Here is a 20,954-nt window from a genome sequence, read left to right as displayed (position 1 = left end):
AACACACAAAGCAGTGAAATAAGGGTTTGTAACAATGAACACACTACCATATAGTGACACAGCCTCACATTAAGATCATATGGAGGCCCCAGTGCAAGAGCAATAATTAACGACCCGACCGACAAACTAATTAGCCTGCCAGCAGTGAAAATAGTGCCACAAACTCCACCTAGACTTTCCCAAAATAATAGTGTTTAGCTTCCCTTCCCTAAGTGCTATTCACCTTACCCGATTGTATCCTAAGTAGTATCCTGTGCGATACTAACACCCGATATCTAAGCCTTAGAATTATAATTGTTCAGCATAACTGTATTTGTGACATCTGCCTGTTCCGCCGTAGAATTTAGCAATACACATGTAAGGTTGTTGCCTTGAGTTTTTGTGTCCTGCCTCTCTCTTATTTGTCTAAGCTCCGGTCTATAAAGAGAACCCAGCTACACACTAGGCGTTAGAGGGACAGGAAGCCAACCCTAAAACACCTAGCTTTACAGTTTTCTTAGTGTCTAGCCTTACATTGGATATTTCCATTTGTGTGTTTTGATGTCCTGATATGACAGAAAGATTGGAGAACACTGCCAAAATTAGGAGAGACACTGTACATAGAGGTTGTAGCGATTTTACTGAGTGGAGGTTGCTCGCTTGCTAGTGTGTAGCTCCTTAGGTATGCGGGCTAGTTGCCTGTGTAGTGCTTTAGAAAGTGTGGCAATTTGCTACTTTATATGTTCGATACTCACAATGGGGATTGTAATGCTAGGTGTTTTGGGGTCGGCTTCCCGTCCGTGTAACGCCTAGTGTGTAGCTGGGTACTCTTTCTAGACCGGAGCTTAGACTACTAGGAGAGAGGCAGGACACAAAAACTCAAGGCAACAACCTTACACGTGTATTACTAAATTCTACAGTGGAACGAGTAGATGTCACGAATACAGATACACTAGACAGTTATAATTCGTAGGCCTAGATATGAGTTATTAGTATCGCGCAGGATACTACTTAGGTCAAGGTCGGGTAGGGTGAATAGCACCTAGGGCAGAGGTTTATACATTATTATTGCAGGAAGTCCAGGTTAGATATTTGTGGAGTGGGAGGTACTGTTTCACTGGTGGTAACTATTACTTTATCACTGGGGTCTGGGTATGATCTTAGTGTGATGCGGCGTCACTAGATGGTAGCGTATTCACTGTAATCGACCCGTATTTCACTGTTTGGCCGTTTTCACGGTTTCACTTGTTTTTATTTACTCCACCACTTTCATGTTGTCACTGGTGTTTTCTCTCTCACTGACTACCTTTAAATGGTTAATTCATTGCTCTGCCTTCATGTCTTTAAGTCACGGACACAGTGCTTTCACTGTCACTCCTTTCGGGTCTGGGCGTCGTGGTGGTCAGGTACAAGGGTGGCGGAAGTTGCCCAGTCTCCCTACTGATGGGGCTGGGTACCGCTGGGGGCCTCTGTGTTCCCATGGGATCACGCGTAGGGGCATCCTCTCTCGTCCTGGGCTGCGGGTGGCAAAGGGCTCCGCACTTTCGAGGCTTGGGGAGGGAGTATGACCCTCGAGGCTGGAGCGGAATAACTGCCTGAACTTCTCGCTCAGGCGCCTGACGGAGGACGAAGATCTCCGGCGTCTGGGTGTAGGGAGGTCCAGCCCGGGGGTCTTGAGGGTGGTATGGAGGTCCTGAGGGCAGCGGTCCCCGGTGTTCGGAGATGCCGTCAGGAGGGGGGCTGCAGCGTTGGCCTACGTTGGGGTCCGTCAGGTGGGTCCTCTATGGATCCGGCTGCAGGAAGAAGAGCCCGGTGGAAGTCACGGGGCTTCTCCAGTACTCCTCCAGGCTGGGAGCTCCCTCTGGGTCGTAGGTTGATGAGCAAGAGTCAGCATCTGACAGAGGAGCGGCTACTGGCCGTCTCCTCCTGTGGGGCCCGGCTACTGGCCGTGGTCTTCTGGGGGTGCGGCTGCAGGCCGTCGCTAAGGCCCGGCTACTGACCATGACCTGGGGAGAGGGGCGGCTACAGGCCGACTCAGGGGCATCTTCGGAGCGGCTACAGCCCGTCTCCTGATGAAGGTGGGAGCGGCTACAGGCCATCTCCTGATTCCCTCTTGAGCAGCTACAGGCCGTCTCCTGCAGGAGGGTTGAGCGGCTACAGGCCATCTCCTGCAGGAGGGTTGAGCGGCTACAGGCCGTCTCTCGAGGGGCACCTTCAGAGCGGCTACAGGCTGTCTCTCGAGGAGCACCTTCAGAGCGGCTACGGGCCGTCTCCTGACGAAGGCGGGAGTGGCTACAGGCCGTCTCCTGTTTGCCTCCGGAGCGGCTACAGGCCTTCTCGCTGCGGGCATCTTCAGAGCGGCTACAGGCTGTCTCCTGACGAAGGCGGGAGCAACTACAGGCCGTCTCCTGCAGGAGGGTTGAGTGGGTACAGGCTGTCTCCTGTAGGAGGGTTGAGCGGCTACAGGCCGTCTCGTTAGGGGCACCTTCAGAGCGGCTACAGGCCGTCTCCTGTTTTCCTCCAGAGCGGCTGCAGGCCGTCTCCTGTAGGAGGGTTGAGTGGCTACCACCTGTCTCAGGTGCTGACTGGAGCTGAAGTAACAGCTCCACCCCGATGTTGGTTGGGGACGGCCCGCCCGGAAGGTAGTCTTGTATTCCTGCTATGGTGGTGGCGGGCGAGCTCCGGGTCATATGGGCGTGCGGCCTGGGGACTTATGTCGTTGTCGCCCTGAGTCCCAGCAGGCTGTCAGTGCTCCTCTGTGGGCTCCTTCTGGGGGTGTTAGGTCGCCCTGTGTGTCACTAAACTGCATTTCAGGGATTGATATTAAACTCAGCTTGGGAGAGGGAGGTGTGTATTCACCAAATGTATAAACACTGTATCAGCACTGTATCCAGCACATTCAAGATTGGTTTACAGGGGAGAATTACATAGTGTTGGAGCTGGAGCAAGTACCATGACTGATTACTGAGAGAGGGCTGGATACGTAAACTCAGTAGTTGGAGGGCTAGACAATTACAAGGGGTTAAGTGTTTCCGTGGTATGTATGTGTACGCGAGGGTGCACAGGTGTTGCCTGGACGGGGTAAGGTGTGGGAAGAAGGCCTCAGGCAATGCCCCAGGCGCTTTTGTACACGACTCTTACATAGACCTCTGGTGCCGTGTGCACATGACTAGGTCGACTGTGATTGGGCAGGTAGACCTTTGGTCGAAGGCAATTGGAAGACGCATCTCATGGCGTGGCTTATATGTGACCTGATTGGATTAGGCACGAGCAACACCCTCGGTGTGGGTTTGCAGTTTTAGGAGGGTCACCGGGTCACCCAAGCCTCGGTGCCATGGTGCTATGTGCAAAATGTGGAGGGTATGTGGTGATTACGTATGAAGGTTATGTGGAGGAAGATAAGACTGTGGCGCACAATAAGTGCGCTACAGGTACTTTATTTTTTGTTTTGTTTATGCATTGTTTTCTTAGTGTTTAGCATTGTTCTATGTGTGTTTTGATGTCTATAAATGGCTGAAAGGTTGGAGAACAATGCCAAAATTTGGAGGGGTACTGTACATATAGGTACTTTTTTTTTTTTTTTTTTAATGCATTGTTTTCTTAGTGTTTAGCATTATTATGGAGATTCCTATGTCTGTTTTGATGTCTAACTATGGCTGAAAAACCAGAGAACACTGCCAAAATTAGGAGGGGCACTGTACATATTGGTTGAGTATAGGTAGGGTATGCATACAAGTAGGAGGATATTGCTTCATATCCTGATGTTGTCCGTATCTGGATGTGCCTTCGGCTCTGTTATGTCAGATAATCGAGGCATTGCTGTACAAATACTGTATATTACTGTGTATAAGTGAATTCCGCTGTTGGTGAACCCCGTGGTTTGGGGGAGGGGGGAGGGGGGGAGATTACTGCATGTACAGTATTTCTGAACCTGTGAATAGTTCTCTGGTATCCATTTTGCACTTGCATATGGGAGGGGTAGACCGAGGATGAGGTGGAGGGATGGAGTTGAGAGGTATATGAGGGAGGGGGGGGTGAGTTGGGGGGAGGGGAGTCAAATGGTGGGTGACAGAGTGACTTGGAGGCGTTTTGTCTGCGGCCACCCTTTGCGGGATTAGGGCGTCGGGCTGTAGATAGAAAGATAGATAGATATGGCCACATACTGGCATGATTTTAAAAATATTTACTAGAGAGGCCTGACAGTAGTACCAAACAGTACAAAGCATGCTCCTTTTGTCTACCTCCCTCCCTTTCCAGCCCTCACTTTGAGGGCTACCACTGTGGAAGGTGATGACCCCCTCCCCCCATAAACTAACCTATTTCGAACACTGATGGATGGATGGATAGTGCACACTCAACAACCCTCATACCTGCCTTGTAAAGGATAGCCACGATATCCCTTAGCATAAGACAGACGGGAGGGGGGGGAAGGGATGAGATGGAGGGATTTAGAGAGGTCTATGGGAGAGGGGTTGTAAGTTTGGGGGAGGGCACCAAACAGTAGGGAACAGGGCAACATGGAAGTGATTTGTTTGTGGCCATCGCTTATGGAGTTAATGCATCTGGCTATAGATAGATAGATATGACTGAGTTACACAACATAACTAGGCATATAAAACAGTCCTCATGCACACTTTATGACATCCTTTTCAGGAGTCTCTCTTCTCCAGACATTCCAGCCTTAGCAATGAAAAAACATCTACCGGTACTTACTCATTTCTCATGCAGGGCAATACATTACCTTGATCAGAATGCTGTAGCAGGAGCCCCCTCCCCCCTCCCTCTTGACATTCACCCATCAGAGATATAATAGAGCTGACTGAGTTCACCTAGCTAGGATTAGATCGGAACGTCATCTAGCTCTCCTCGGTTATCTCCTTAGATCTGAGTTGGGTAGAATTGCAGATGACATGTGCCCTGCCTGTAGAACAGGCATGCATAACATTGCACACATTATGAAACATTACACAACACATACCAAACCAGATTCAAACATGGTATTAACTGTGTAAGGAATGTATGAGGCAGCCTCATAGGGGCAGTTTCTTACCCGCAAATGATAGGTCTTCTCAGCCAGGTTGGCTGGGATTGAGCAACAACAACAACAATAACTCCTTGGAAAATTATTTGGATGAGAGAATACAGTGCAGGGACAGTAAAGGATGTATCAGTAGAATTTTTAATTCAGTCATCATTGGTGACATCTTTTTATATTAGTAATCACTCTAATATCCGGACGCCCAATAACCGAACATCCCCACTACCCGGACCTTATCGTCCTGGGATCCAACATTCCCAAAATGGCCCGAATACCCCAAAAAATTAAAAAAAAAAAAAATCGATTTTTTTGCCGTCCGTAATTTGAACTTGCCGCGCACGCCGCAGGAGAGCATTGTTTTGGTTCGTCATTCCTCCGACGTCCGATAGAGCGCCGCTGCATCCTCCCCACTTCCCGCCTGTCTCTCACCGCGACTGGACCTACGCTCTTCGTAATGGCTGCCCACGTGCTCGCTTTTGTGGTGGTGCCGTACTTGCTGCAAGGCCTCCTGCTGCTCTCTGCCCTCCTCTTAGTGTGTGTGATGATGGCCCCGCCACCTGAGAAAAGGAAGAGAGTGGTGTTGACTCTGGAAAAGAAGAGGGAGATATTGGAGAAAGTTGATGTGGGTTGGTCTTCTTCACGCATTCTCCGCGAGTTTAACCTGGCCTGGTCGACTTTGTTCGATATCAAACGTTCCCGAGACAAACTCATGCAGTACACGGCTGACTTCTCGTCGAGAAGCAAACGCAACGTGGAAAGGAAGGTTATGTTTACCCCCAAGTTTGCAGAAATTGACCGCTCCACGTTGATTTGGTACCGACAGCAACGTGCAGCTGGTGTGATGGTATGTGGAACGGAGCTGAAAGCTGCTTCTGAGAGTTTGCAAGGCTTCACAATGCCCTAGACTTCAAGGCATCCGAGGGTTGGCTCTTCGCGTTCAAGTTGCGACATGGCCTTACTAACCGTAAAGCACATGGCGAAGCATTGGATGCTAACGAGGATGGAGTTGACGAGTTTCGGCACAAGGTGAAAGGCTTGATCGACAGGGAGGGCCTCACTCTCGGTCAAGTCTATAACGCAGACGAAACTGGCCTATTCTATTGCTCGCTGCCAACGAACACTTTAGCCGATGAGATGGAGAAGCGTGTACCTGGCCGCAAGCTTTCTAAGGAACGGATATCTGCTTTGTGTTGTGCCAGTGCTAACGGCATGCACCGGCTTAAGCCCGTTATTGTTGGCCGTGCAAAGCAGCCTCGGTGCCTTCGTGGGGTGATGGATGTCCTTCCTGTCGTATGGTACCATTCTTTGAAAGCATGGTTCACAGCTGTGATTTTCAAAGACTGGTTTCACCGTCACTTCGTCAAGGAGGTCATCTAGTACCAGACGAAGACACTGGGAATCCCTCGCGACCAGGTAAAGGCTCTCCTTCTGCTCGACAATGCACCTGCCCACCCGTGCGACAAGGACTTGGTTGCTGAGAATGGCCGTATTAGGTGCATGTTTCTACCACCTAATACGACTGCTCTCATTCAACCCATGGACCAATGAGTGATCGTGGCAACAAAGCGCCTGTACCGTCAGAAGTTCCTGGACGAGGTGATGGTTGTTCTCGAGGACGAGGACGAGCGCAGGGAAGGACGTGACACTCGAGGCAAGCGGACTTTGGAAAACCTTCGCCGCTACAACATCAAGTCTGCGCTGTACAACTGGGCTAGTGCATGGAAGGAAGTCCTTGTGAAAACTCTTGAAAATGGTTGGTCTCGTCTGCTTCTCGGAACAGATGTGGAGTACGATTTTCTGGGCTTTGACGTGGATGACTTCCATGCACGGCTACGTACGCACAGCGACGTTGTTGATGTGGACGATGTACGTGAGTGGTTGGACGACAACGAGGGCGATCCTGGGTATCAGACGTTGTCTGATATCGAGATCACGTCTTCGGTTGCAGGTGTCAGTACCCAGCTTGAAGATTCCGACGAGGACGGCAGCGATGATGCGGACTCCTCTCAGCAGGACACTACTCCAGCCATCCCCAAGCTGAGCGCACTCCGGGAACATCTAGAGTTCGTCCTAGACTACCTGGAACACCCGGACTGCGACAGGGAGGTGGGGCCCTTGGGACTCGTGGAGGAAGTGTGTGCTTTCCGGCAGTGCATCATCAATCGCCAGAATCGTCGGTCCTTGCGTCAGTCAACAATTGACAGTTTTTTTCAGGCCCGTGATCCCCGCTGTGCCAAGCCCTGGCTCCACTCCGATGCCTCCCCAAGACAGGCCCTCATGCTCCGAGCCACAGCCCAGCACATCAGCTACAGTGGAGCCACCGCTCGATATGAGTTTGCGGCTTTCGTCAGAGTCTTCTGTAGTCGGTACGCCATCACCACGACCCAGCGATGCACCCCTTGGTCGCCTGCCAGTGATACTCTCGGACTCTGACAGTGAATAAACAGCAAGAACTTCTCCACTAGACCACACGGGAATTTTGAGTGTTGTGCAGTGAAAAAAACGGTGTGTTGTGTTAAGGTTTTCGAAATGAGAGAAAAGACTCAGTGGAAACAAAATTTAACGTAACTAACCTTCTTTGTTTTGGCTTTGGAAAATAAAAAAAACTTGGGAAAAGTTAATGTGCAACACAAAATTAAAATGGAACATTATTGGACTAAAGTGAACACTGTGAAGAGAACGGACTTCTGTGTGTTATTGACTAAGTTCAGTGCAAGACTTCAGGAAGAGTGTACTGCAAGTGCTTCAGGAAATCGTTCTTACTGTCAGAGTCCGAGAGGAGGCGGTTATTCATCGAGGTGGCCAGGGACTTGCTGTAAGTAGCCAGAATGTTTCATATTGTACTTTTTTCCATACTATACTTACCAGAATGTTTCATACTGTACTTTTTTCCATACTATACTTACCTCATGCATGTGCAGTAGGAATGTGTTTTTCAGAGTTAGGCTAGGTTAGGGTCCATAAGTACCAGAATGTTTATTAATGTATGAACATACAGTACTTCTAAACCCTCATTTTATGTTTCTTTTGCATTTCTTTCAGTCATTTATGTGCCTTATTGGTGTGATTTGGGTCTTAAATAGGTGCTATGCATGTCCAGAGGGAGTTGTATAGGTGTTTCTCTGGGTTAGGGTCCATAAGTACAAGTCCATAAGCTGGGGCCCAATATCCGGACGAAACCAATAACCGAACCTACCGATGGCTCTATTGATCCGGATATTGGAGGGATTACTGTATTCAAATTAGGAAAGTTATCTGTTGGTAAAGGGGCAGAGGACATTCACGGACAAAACTATATCCAATGATATTTTTTTCCTTAATCTAACTTCTCCAGCTTAAAATGTCTGTCCTAATCAGCAATATGTTCAAGTATAGTTGGTACAGTATAATGATAATGGAATTGTAATATCCATATTTGTTGATATTTTAATGCACGCTGCTATTCTTTGAGGTTGAGCCAGGATTTTGAAGGTTTGGATATGTGAATAATTATGCCTCACATGCCATTTCACTGGGCATGCTTTTTGCTAGTTTGCCTACTTTTGTGCTTTCTCTTTCTTAGATTATGGATCCTACCTCATCCCATCCCTTTGGTGGTGGTGATGATAATGATGATGATAATTCTGCTTTCATACTTGAGTAATCCTTGTTTCTGGATTGAATTATACCTCACCCAATTCTTAGGTGATATATTTGATGATGATGATTTTTTTCCCTCCCTCCCAGAGACAAGACCCAAGCATTGATATTGATACACTCCATTCTGTCCGTACTGCCTTCCGACATTTCAGTAGAGCCACATATGGACAGAACAACCATTTGCAAGGAAACTGAGAAGCTGCACAACAAATTACTTAGTAAGATGAATGAAGCAGCATCAAAGATCATTGAAGGCTATGGGATGCAGTTGAAGAAGAACCAGATGAAGAAGGCGAGGCTTGAGAGGAGAGGTAAGATTGAGTCACCCAAGAAGGAAAGTCCCAAGCCAAGAGATGCACGGATGGCCCGACAGCAAGAGGCAAGTCAGCGCTTCAGTGAGTTTGTGAAGGAACAGGAGGAGTTTAATGCTAGGGAGGGGCCACTGACCTTCTGCTCTGAGGATTACAGGGTTTGGCGGGTCAGTCTGAAGGATATTCAGTTTGAAATGGATAAGTTGTACATTATATATGTTGGCCTAAATTCTATGTAAAATTTCATAATATATGACCAGATGTGGCCCAAAAAGTTTTAAATCCAAGGGTTAGTTGGGATTTATTGTTTATATAATGCCATTCAGAGGAAAGCAAGTGGTCACTCTCACCTTAAATGTCTAATTGAGTTGCCCAAGAAAGGAAGTTCCAAGTTGAGAGATGCATGGATGGCCTGACACCAAGAGGATAGTTGGCACATCAATGAATTTATTAAGAAACCGGGAGTTTGACACAAGGGTGGTAGCAATAACCATCACTTTTGAGGAGTAGTTGGTTTGGCATAACACTTGTAAAGCTGTGTGTTAAAAATGTTAGCCTAATTGATCAGTGTAGAATTTGTAAAAGAACAGAAGGAGCTTGATACCAGGGAGAGATAATCATTCACTCAAATGATTACATGGCATGTCAGAACAATTTGAGAGATATTCAGTCAGAGATGGATAAATCGTTCAATAAATATGTAGGCCTAGACGGTGTGTCCAAGATATTCGCAGAAGAAATCTGTCAGCATGCGAGGTAGTGTGTGGGGTGAAGAGAAGACGAAAGGGGGTGCAAGGAACAGCATAGTGAATGAAGAGGTGAGACAAGCTGTGGTGCAAAAGAAGAAAGCATATAGTGAGTGGATGGGAAGCAGAGGCATGGAGGAAGTTGAGAGATGGAAGAGAGAGTTGTAGCTATGTAGACAGCAAGAGAGAAAGAGGTGAATAGATTAGAAAGAGAGAGCAAGAAGAGAGTGGATGATGAATTTGGAAGGAATTTGAATATAACCTGGAGGGAATGTAAGAAAATGTTCTGGAAGGAGGTAAAGAGAGTTAGACAGGGTGATAAAGAAGTGAGTAGGGGATTGAAAGATAAAAATGGTAGATTGATAATGGAGAATGAAGAAAAAGTGAGCAGATGGGGAGAATCCTTTAAGGAACTGTTGAATATAGAGAATGGAAGTAATGTGAGTATAAGTAACTGGGTAATGGCTGGGAGAAGGAGGGAGGCGAGAAGCGAGGAAGAGATCAGCAGGATGGAAGTACAGTAGTGGAAACAGTGAAGAAGGTCAAAATGGAGAAAGCCCCAGGAACTGATGGAGTGTGTGGTGAAACGAAGCATGGGGGAGAGATAGTAGTAGAATGGATTTGTAAGATGCGCAAATTGCCCTAAGAGGAAGGCAGAGTCCTGGAGGATCAGAAGTAAGGTATAATTATTCCCGTGTACAAAGAAAAAGGGAAAAAAGAAGTGTTTGGTAATCATAGGGGCATTTGTCTCTTAGTGTAATATGAAAAGTATATGGTAGAATACTTATTGACAGAGTCAAGGAAATCTCTATCTATCTATCTATTGCCAGACGCCACAATCCCACAAGGGGTGGCCATTTGACTTTGAGTTATTTGTTTTACGGAGAGGGGCACTAACCCTCCACCAACCCACTTGTTGACACATAGGGAGCACGCATGGTTTGGTTATATGGTATAATAATAATATTAACAAAGAAATCAGGTTAAGATTCTCTTGCACGTTATTTATGCACTTCGTGTCACATGTGCAATTCATGTCAATAAATAATAATAATAATAATAATACGGTAATAATAATAATCCATCCATCCATCCATCATCCAATCCTACGCTGCCCCTGGAGAACAGGGAGGTTTTAGGAAGGGAAGAAGTTGCGTAGTTCAGATATTCATCCTTAGGTCTTGAGTGGAAAAGTTTCTAGATAAGGGAAAGAAGTTTTATGCAACCTTCACAGATTTAAAGAAAGCATATGACAGAGTGGATGAACAAGGAATGTGGATATTAGAAATATATGGAGTAAATGGGAAACTGTTAAATGCTGTGAAGAGTATGTATGGGGGTGCTAAGGCTGCACTGCTTTTGGATGGTGAACTGAGTAAATTTTTCTGTCTGAATGTTGGATTGAAACAGGGATGTGTCATGTCTCCATGGTTGTTCAGTCTGTGTTGGATTCAAACAGGGATGTGTCATGTCTCCATGGTTGTTCAGTCTGTATATGGATGGGGTTATAAAAGAGATACAAAGTTGGGCAGTGGATGTTGCAGCAGTCCTAATGGGAGTGCAGTTTGGGAACTTCCTGTACAGTTGTTTGCAGATGATACTGTATTGTTAAGTGAAGATGAAGGGGGAACTGCAAGGCTTGGTGAATGAACTTGGGAGAGTGTATAAGAAACGGACTCTGACGGTGAATATAGGGAAGAGTAAAGTTATGGTCTTCAAGAGAAATGAAGTCACTGAATGTACAGTGAGGTTAGATGATGAGGAGTTGGAAAATGTGAGTTCATTTAAGTACTGTACTTGGATAATGTGATGAGCAAGGATGGAAGTTTGGATGATGAAGTGTTTGAAAGGGTACAACAGGGAAGAAAAGTTGCTGGGTCTATGAAAGCAGTGATAAGAAATTGGGAAGTGAGCATAGAAGTAAAAAACTTGCTCTATGACAGTATTCTGATATCAACTCTGACGTATGGAAGTGAAGCTTGGACCTTGTTGGAAGGACACAAGTCAAGAGTGAGAGCAGTGGAAATGATTTTTTTGAGAGGAGCATGTGGAGTTACATGGAGAGACAGACTGACAAATAAGGAAGTAGAGCATTTTGATGTGGATGTGTACGTAATAGAAAGTGTTAGGAGAAACATATTGAAGTGGTTTGGCCATGTGGAGAGGATGGAGAGTGAGGGACTAACGAGAAGAGTGTATATGAGTGAGTGGAAGGGGGGAGAGGGAGGGGAAGGCCAAAGATGAGATGGAAGGATGGAGTGGATTGATATATGGGAGAGGGGGCTGTGAGCTGGGGGGAGGGCAGCAAAATGGCAGGGGAGAGAGCGACATGGAGGCAACAGGAGCATTCACAAATTCCCAAAAGTTGCCAATCTTCGCCTGATAACTTAATTTGAAAAATAAAAAGGCGGTGAACTAAACTACTGTTTTGTAGGTGTGTCCTTTATCACCTCTTTCATAAGTACAGTACCCTCACGTCCAGTACGTATTTGTCCAGTACTACTCTCATCCAGTATGGTCGGCAAAAAATTAAATAAATTACTACTGTAGTATGGATTTGTTGGGGTAGAACAGATCGATCGTGCAAAGTGGGCCAAATCCGAGGAGTTCTTCTCTAGTACTGACATGCTGCGTACAATACTTCTACCCGCGCATGCACGGGAAGATGGCCAACACCGAGGACTGTTTCACCAGTACTGTCACGCCAGGCCGGTATGCCTTCCTCGTGACTCGTGACATATGCCAGTCAAATTGCTGTATTGAACTTCCCCCCGTGATGAAGACGATGATGTGTCAGTGTGTGACTATGAGGGATATTTGAGGGAGGTTGAGGCAGAAAGGCCTCCTCAGGATCCTGAAGCCCCTCCTCCAGGGAGTCAGTAGGACCTCCTACAGCCTCGGAAACCCCTCCCCCTTCCACCCTAAACACATCACCACTCACCTTTGAGGTTGGTAAAATCTTGGTTGTGTCAAAATGTAGTTAAATTGAGTTTTGGGGGGGACTTTTTCAAGGCTTGTCTGACATTATTAATTTTTCCCATAAGGTCTGTTGTTTGTCCAGAACTGATTTAGTCCAGTACAGTAGTACTCCCTGACAGAAATACTGTACTAGATGCAAGGGTACTGTATAAGTTTATGAGCATATTTACACAACAAAATGAGAAAAGGAAGCTTCAGTATGGTAAAGTTGTAGAGGGTCACTAAACTAATTAAACTAACTGTTTACACCTCGGGACAAATATTCTTCATAGCTTAAAACCAATTACATTGCTTATGTTCCCAGTCATGTCTTTTAATATACACCTGTAGTTGTAATCAAATGAATCTTTCAGATGTAATGTCTGTATGTTATGCTAACATGAAGTCATTTGTCTGCAAAATATTCATAGGAATCAGATGAAGATTGTATGCACACGCCCATGCCAAGTTTGTTGTTTTTTAATTTTTAAAAAAATCAGTTTATATTCTTGAAATAAGATTTTTAAAAAATCTGTATATATTTTTTTTCAACCCTGTTTGTGCCATTGGGAATTCTGTCAAAAGAGCACCATATTGGGTGTTTTTCCTGCCACTTGCTACAGTGCATCCATTAGACATAATTATATGTCACTCTTCAAATGACCAGACTTACAAAATTGAAAATAATAATGTGAATGGGAAGTGGGAGTAAGGCAGTGCACCACAGGCTAGCACTTCTTGGTATGGGGCAGGTTACTCACACTGTCATTTACTGAAGAAAGCTGCCAACTTGTCTTTTATATTTTGTCAAATTAGGAACATAATCATTAGATTTAATCATGTTACTGTGTAATCAAAAAAGAGTAGTTCATATGTTAACGCTGAGTATAATCACATCTATTGTTATTATTGAAGAACCTTCTTTCCTCAGGTTTCTTAATATTTGCCTTGTAACAAAAGGCAATCACTGGTGCCTGACTTGATCAAGATCAGTACAGGAAGAGTACAGACCAAGCAGACTTGATGCATCTGCACAATACATTTCCATCACGCTCTCTGTCTTTTTCATTTTTACTGTATTAATAATAAAAAAATCCATTTTGATTTAAGTCATGATTTTTTCACTCTTATTAAAATAAGTTTAAATCACATGTTTTAAATCATTTGATTTAAATCATAACAACCCTGGTTATTGTCTTCCTGTAAAACATCGATTCTTGTGATTTCAGTCGGCAGCTTCGTCTTCGCATGATTTTGGCTTCATAAATTGTGCCTTTTTATAGCGTATAGTTGGTACATTCTCTTCAGCGTTTGCCAGATGAAACATTAATCTCTCTGATAACTAAATGATAAGTGTTTCAAATTAAACATGCAGTGAGACTTCTAATAATATGTGATGAATGCTAACGGACGGATAGATAGACAGATAAATAGATAGCTCTCACACACACACACACACACACACACACACACACACACACACACACACACACACACACACACACACACACACACACACACACACACAGGGGTTCAATCTGGACAGACGTGTGACGCCGGCTCTCCGTGCCGAATCATCACGGCCAGTGGCATTACCTAAATTTGTATCTTTGTATGAGTCAAGCTCAGTACCAGGTTAGACTAAATGATTGTTCATTATTAAAAGGAAAAAAATAATAAGTTTAAACAAAGACTTGTTCAAACAGGAAATAGAACCAAGACGAAAGAATACGCTGAGTCATCTCTGAGGTTTGTTTAGACTACAACAACACGGAGATTGTAAGTACATGATCTGCACTTTAAGTATTGAAAAATGGATACATACTTTAGTAAAGCAAATTTGGAAAAGAAAAGGGATAAAGGTAAAAAGCAAAATGATGATTTCTACCAAGAACTGGTTGAAGTGGAGACTCACAATAGACTGGTTGAACGTGTAAACAAACTAGAAATGGCTTTCAAAAATGAAATTGATGAAATAAAGAAGCAGATGCACTTGCAAAAGGAAGAAATAGAAAAACTAGGAAGGGAGGCCAATAAGAAAGACACAACCATCAGTGAACTAACAGTGGAATTGAGTACACTTAGGAAGAAAATGAGTGAAATGGCAAGTACAGTAGTCAATCATGAGAGTGTTATGGAAGAGTTCAAAAATGACACAGAGACAATTAGGCAAGTTAGCAGTCTTATTGACCAGAGCAGTGATATTGAGGAGAAGATAACGCAAGTGAATGAAGCTGTGCAAAGCTACAAAAATGATGCAGAAACCACGTATGCTGAAATGGTGAAAGTAAAGAAAGACTTAGAAACAAGGGTGGAGGAAAAAAGCATTAAAAAGGAAGTGAAAAGAATAATCCAAAACAATCCAAAGTTAGTCAGAGATTCAGTAGAGATAAACAAATCAATAGTAATCACTGGTATAGAAGAGGAAGAAGTTAAAAGCAAGATCACAAGAGACAAAAAGGAGATGACAAATGTAATGAACTTACTGAAGGAAGTATCAGAGGAAATCTGTAGTAAAGACATAGAGGAACACAAAAGGTTAGGGAAATACGAGAAAAGCAAGACAAGACCTCTAAAGGTGACTTTCGAGAGTGTAAACAATGTGGAAGAGATACTAAAAAATGCAAAGAATCTTATGGAAAAAGAGGAGTTCAAAAATGTATGGATAAAAAGATGCCTAACACAAGAGGAACTGGAATTACTGAAAGAGAAAAGGGAGGAAGCAAAAACAAAAAATGAGGGAAGATCAGAAGAGGAGAAGAAGAAATTTTTTTACAAAGTAATAGGATTGCAGATACGAAAGTGGTACACAAACAGGATGGAAGAAAAAGGAGGAAGGTAGTAGAACCATGTCATGACAAGTATATAAACAAGATGATAAAGTTGATGTACTCAAATGTGGATGGAATGGTATCTAAATTACTAGACATGAATGATTATGTCAGAGAAAATGAACCACAAATAATATGCCTAACTGAAACAAAATTAACACCAAGGATATCCAATGACATATATACTAAACTTAGAGGAATACAATATATGGAGAAGAGACAGAAATTTAAAAAAAGGAGAAGGAATTATAATATTAACTAAGAAAAATCTAAAAGTCAAGGAAATAAAACTAGATATACCATCACAAGTAGAACTGATTGCAGTAGAGATCGACACATCTGAAGGTAAAGTAATTGTAGCCAATTTGTACATGCCACCCAGATCAAACACATGGGAAAGAGACAAATATGAGGACCTGGCAGAGAGTACAATTCAGAGTATAAGTTCATTGCTACATAAAATGGAAGAGAAATCAGAAAGAATTATACTAACTGGGGACTTCAATACAAATATAAATTGGAATACTCTAGATATAAATAGCCAAGAAAGTTGTTGGGACCAAGATCTCCTGGATCTCGTACAAGAGTTTTTCTTAACACAACATGTGAGGGAAACCACCAGAAAAAGAGGACTTGATGTACCTTCAGTGCTAGATCTAATATTTACAAGGCAAGGAAATGATATTGACAGTTTAATATATCACCCTCCACTCGGCAAAAGCGATCATGCAGTACTAAATTATAACTTCAGGATAGCATATGACATAGTAAACAGCAATGACAGTTACAAAAAGAGCCTAAACTATAAAAAGGGAAATTATCAGGACTAAAGAAGTATTTCTTAGAAGTTGATTGGAAAAATGAGCCTAGAGGACAAGATTTAAATGCTGTATATAAAAATTTTTGTGAATTTTATGAAATAGGAGTACAGAAGTACATCCCACAGCACAAAGAAGCAGATAAGAAAATACAGAAATGGTTCAATACAGAATGTAAAAAATCAAAAGAAAGAAGAGATTTGTTGTGGAATAGATACAGAAGACACAATAGTGAAAGGGCGTATAATAATTACAAACAGGCAAGAAACGACTATACAAGAATAAGGAGGGAAGCCCAAAAACAGTTTGAGGAGGATATAATAAATAAAAGTAGTGATCAACCAAAGCAGTTTTACAGCTATATCAGAAGCAAAACTAAAGTAAAAGATATAATACAATCCATTACGGACGAGGGAATCACTTATACACAAGAGAAGGATATTTGTGAAGCACTAAATAAGAATTTCCAATTAGTTTTTACAGAAGAAAAAAATTTTGAGAGGGACTATGTGGAACACGCATGTCCACACATACTACCAGATATACAAATAGCAGAAAAAGTAATACAGGAGGAGTTGAGTATATTAGACAGAGGAAAAGCAAGTGGTCCTGATGAAATTTCATGTTGGGTATTACGAGAATGTGCAAAGGAGTTAAGTAAACCATTATTTTTAATTTTCAACAAATCCTTGAGTCAAGGTAAACTACCCGATATTTGGAAAAAAGCAAATATTGTCCCCTTATTCAAGAAAGGAAATAGACAAAATCCACTCAACTACCAACCAGTATCACTGACCAGTGTTGTAAGCAAGGTATTAGAAAAACTTATAAGAAAAGCTTGGGTAAATCATCTAGAAGAACACACTATGATAACAGAAAGACAGTTTGGTTTCAGAAAAGGAAAATCATGTGTTACTAATCTGTTGAGCTACTATGACAGAGTAACAAACACAATACAGGAAAGGGAAGGATGGGTGGACAGTATCTATTTAGATTTCAAGAAAGCTTTTGACACAGTACCACACCAAAGACTTTTATGGAAACTGTACCATCAAGGAGGAATTCGAGGCAAACTTTTTTGTTGGATGCAAGACTTTCTCATAAAAAGAGAAATGAGGACAGTACTAAGAGGAAACTACTCATCATGGAAAGAAGTGACTAGTGGAGTACCACAGGGTTCAGTGCTGGCACCAATCATGTTTTTAGTGTATATAAATGATATAAACAGTAACACTGGAAATGAGAGCTATCTGAATATGCTTGCAGATGATGCAAAAATACAAAGGAGAATTACTAACATAGACTCTTGTAAGGAGCTACAAGAAGAATTAAATAAACCTCATGAATGGAGTAGTACATGGCAAATGGAATTCAATGTGGACAAGTGTCATGTAATCAAGTTTGGTAAAAGTGGAAAAAGACCTGATTGAGATTATAAGTTAGGAAATAAAACCCTATACACATCAGAAAGAGAGAAAGACCTAGGTGTGATTATCAATAACAGACTATCTCCGGCTGACCACATCAGCGAGAAGGTACGGAACATGTATACACTGCTCGCAAATATGAGAATAGCATTCACATACATAAATGAAGACATGCTAAGAAGGATAATAACATCATTCATTAGACCAACCCTGGAATATGCATCAGTAGTCTGGAGTCCTCATCTCAAAAAGCATATAGACAAGATTGAAAAAGTTCAAAGGGCCGCTACAAGATGGATACCAAGCTTAAGGGACCTAAGCTACGAAGAAAGACTAAATAAACTGAATCTACCAACACTACAGGACAGAAGGAAAAGAGGTGATGTGATAATGCTATATAAATGCATATCAGGAAAGGAGAAAATAGACATAAATGATTACTTAACATATGGAGAAGCATCAGCAAGAGGACACTGCAAAAAACTGCATAAGAAGAGAGGTGATAAAGACGTAAGGAAATTTAGTTTCCCAAACAGAGCATTTGATCAATGGAATGCACTACCGAATGAAATAGTGTGTGCCAAAACAATTCACAAATTTAAGGATATGTACGATAAATATGGTTTAAGACACGGGACAGTACGAGCTTGACTCATTCCTGTAAAGATACAATTAGGTAAGAACAATTAGGTAAGAACACACACAAACACACACACACACACACACACACACACACACACTGATTGATAGATAGATAGTTATGTGTTCTAAGAACTGTTCTGCAATATTTTACTTGGTATGTCATATACAGAAAGTTGGTATAATAACCAATGATTACAGTATTGAAGACTTTATGTACTCTTTATCATTAAATATTATGGAGATGATTTCAGAAAATATACAGCTGTGCAAGCCAGGAGTAATTTACCAAGTTCCCAATTAAATTACCTGGCAATTCTGGCAACTCCTGAGTTTTTGAACGCACGCATTTGTTTGTGGCCACTCCTTACGGGATTAAGGCATCTGGCGGTAGATAGACAGATTTGTTTTAGATTTATTGTAGGAGTTACTACTGAAGGAACAGAAGTTTTATACAAGGGAGGGAGTGGTGAACTTCACCTCTGAGGGTTACTTGGTCTGGCAGAACTGCTTGAAAGACATTCAGATTGACAAGTTCTTTATTAAATACTATCTATCTATCTATCTATTGCCAGACGCCTCAATCCCATTTGGGGTGGCCACAAACAAATCGCCTCCAAGTCGCCCTGTCCCCCGCCATTTCACTGCCCTGCTCCCAACTCACACCCCCCTCTCTCATATACCTCTCCACCCCATCCCTCCATCTCATCCTCAGCCTCCCCCTCCCTCTTCCCCCCTCCACCTCACTCACATACACTCTCTTCGTCAGTCTTTCACCCTCCATCCTCTCCACATGGCCAAACCACCTCAGTGTGTTCCTCATAACGCTTCCCTATCACATCCACATCCACACCACAACGCTCCTTTATATCCTCATTCGTCAGCCTGTCTCTCCATGTGACTCCACAGGCTCCTCTTAAATAACTCATTTCCACTGCTCTCACTCTTGACCTATGTCCTTCCAACAACGTCCAAGCTTCACTTCCGTACGTTAGAGTTGGTATCACAATACTGTCATGTAGTAACTTTTTCACTTCCATGCTCACTTCCCTGTTTCTTATCACTGCTTTCAAAGAACCAGCAACCTTTCTTCCCTGCTGTACCCTTTCAAGCACTTCACCCTCCAAACCTCCATCCTTACTCATCACACTACCCAAGTACTTAAACGTACTCACATTTTCCAATTCCTCACCATCCAACCTCGCTGTCCATTCACTGACTTCACCTCTCTCAAAGGCCATCACTTTACTCTTCGCTACATTCACCTTTAGATTCCGTTTCTTTCACACTCTCCCAAACTCATCCACCAAGCCTTGCAGCTCCCCTTCGTCTTCACTCAACAACACAGTATCATCTGCAAACAACAGTACAGGGAGTTTCCAAACACTATCCTCTCTCACCAGGGCCACTCCAACATCCACTACCCTACCTTGTACCTCTTTTATTACCCCATCCATGTACAGATTGAACAACCATGGAGACATGACACATCCCTGTTTCAATCCAACCTTCAAAGAGAAAAATTCACTTAGTTCACCATCCACACGCACTGCAGCCTTCGCACCATCGTACATACTCTTCACAGCATTCAACAACTTCCCATCTACTCCATATATTCTTAACACTTTCCAAAATCCTTGTCTATCCACCCTGTCATATGCTTTCTCCAAATCCATGAAAGCCGCATACAACTTCTTTCCCTTCTCTAGAAACTTTTCCACTAAAGATCTAAGAATGAATATCTGATCTACACAACCTCTTCCCTTCCTAAAGCCTCCCTGTTCTTCTCCAAATAATTTCTCTGTTCTTTCTCTAACTCTGTCAATAAGTATCCTACCATACACTTTTCCTATTATACTAAGAAGACAGATGCCCCTATGATTACCACACACTTCTTTTTCCCCTTTTCCTTTGTACAAGGGAATAATTATACCTGACTTCCAATCCTCTGGGACTCTACCTTCCTCCCAGGCCAATCTGCACATCTTCCACATCCATTCTACTACTATCTCTCCCCCATGGTTCAGCATTTCACCACACACTCCATCAATTCCTGGGGCTTTCCCCGATTTAACTTTCTTCATTGCTTCCACAACTTCTATCCTACTGATTTCTTCCTGTCTTCTCACCTCTCTCCTTCTCCCAGCCATTCCCCAGCCACTTATACTCGCATTACTTCCATCCTCTATGTTCAACAATTCCTTAAAGTGTTCTCTCCATCTGCTCACTTTTTTCTCCCTTCTCCACTAGTAATCTACCATTTTTATCCTTCACTCCCCTGCTAACTTCACTTCCACCCTGTCTTACTCTTTTCACCTCTTTCCAGAACATTTTCTTACAGTCCCTCCACTTTACACTCAAATTCCTTCCAAATTCCTCATCCACTCTCTTCTTACTCTCTCTTACTAATCTTTTCACCTTTCTCTTTCTTTCTACATATAACTCTCTCTTCCGCCTCTCAACTTCTTCCACGGCCCTATTTCTCATCCATTCATTGTATGCTTTCTTCTTTTGTGCCACAGCCTGTCTCACCTCTTCAGTCCACCACGCTGTTCCTTGCACCCCCCT

The 20,954-nt window shown here is 43.2% G+C and overlaps 1 protein-coding gene across 1 annotated transcript in view; it reads left to right on the top strand.

The window, feature by feature from the left end:
* LOC145394156 (uncharacterized) overlaps positions 1–9,206 on the top strand; it is a 156,957-nt gene extending 147,751 nt beyond the window's left edge. Inside the window, exon 17 of the mRNA XM_080268135.1 lies at positions 8,744–9,206. Coding sequence (XP_080124261.1) covers positions 8,744–9,206 — 463 coding nt within the window. The remainder of the gene's footprint in view (positions 1–8,743) is intronic.
* The last annotated feature ends 11,748 nt before the right edge of the window (positions 9,207–20,954 follow it).

This window comes from Coenobita brevimanus, chromosome 26, assembly GCF_032717465.1.
Source record: "Coenobita brevimanus isolate Jiangsu-jjx chromosome 26, ASM3271746v2, whole genome shotgun sequence".
Taxonomy (NCBI): domain Eukaryota; kingdom Metazoa; phylum Arthropoda; class Malacostraca; order Decapoda; family Coenobitidae; genus Coenobita; species Coenobita brevimanus.
The sequence above is the reverse complement of the archived record's forward strand: the minus strand, read 5'-3'. Positions and strand labels throughout refer to the sequence as shown.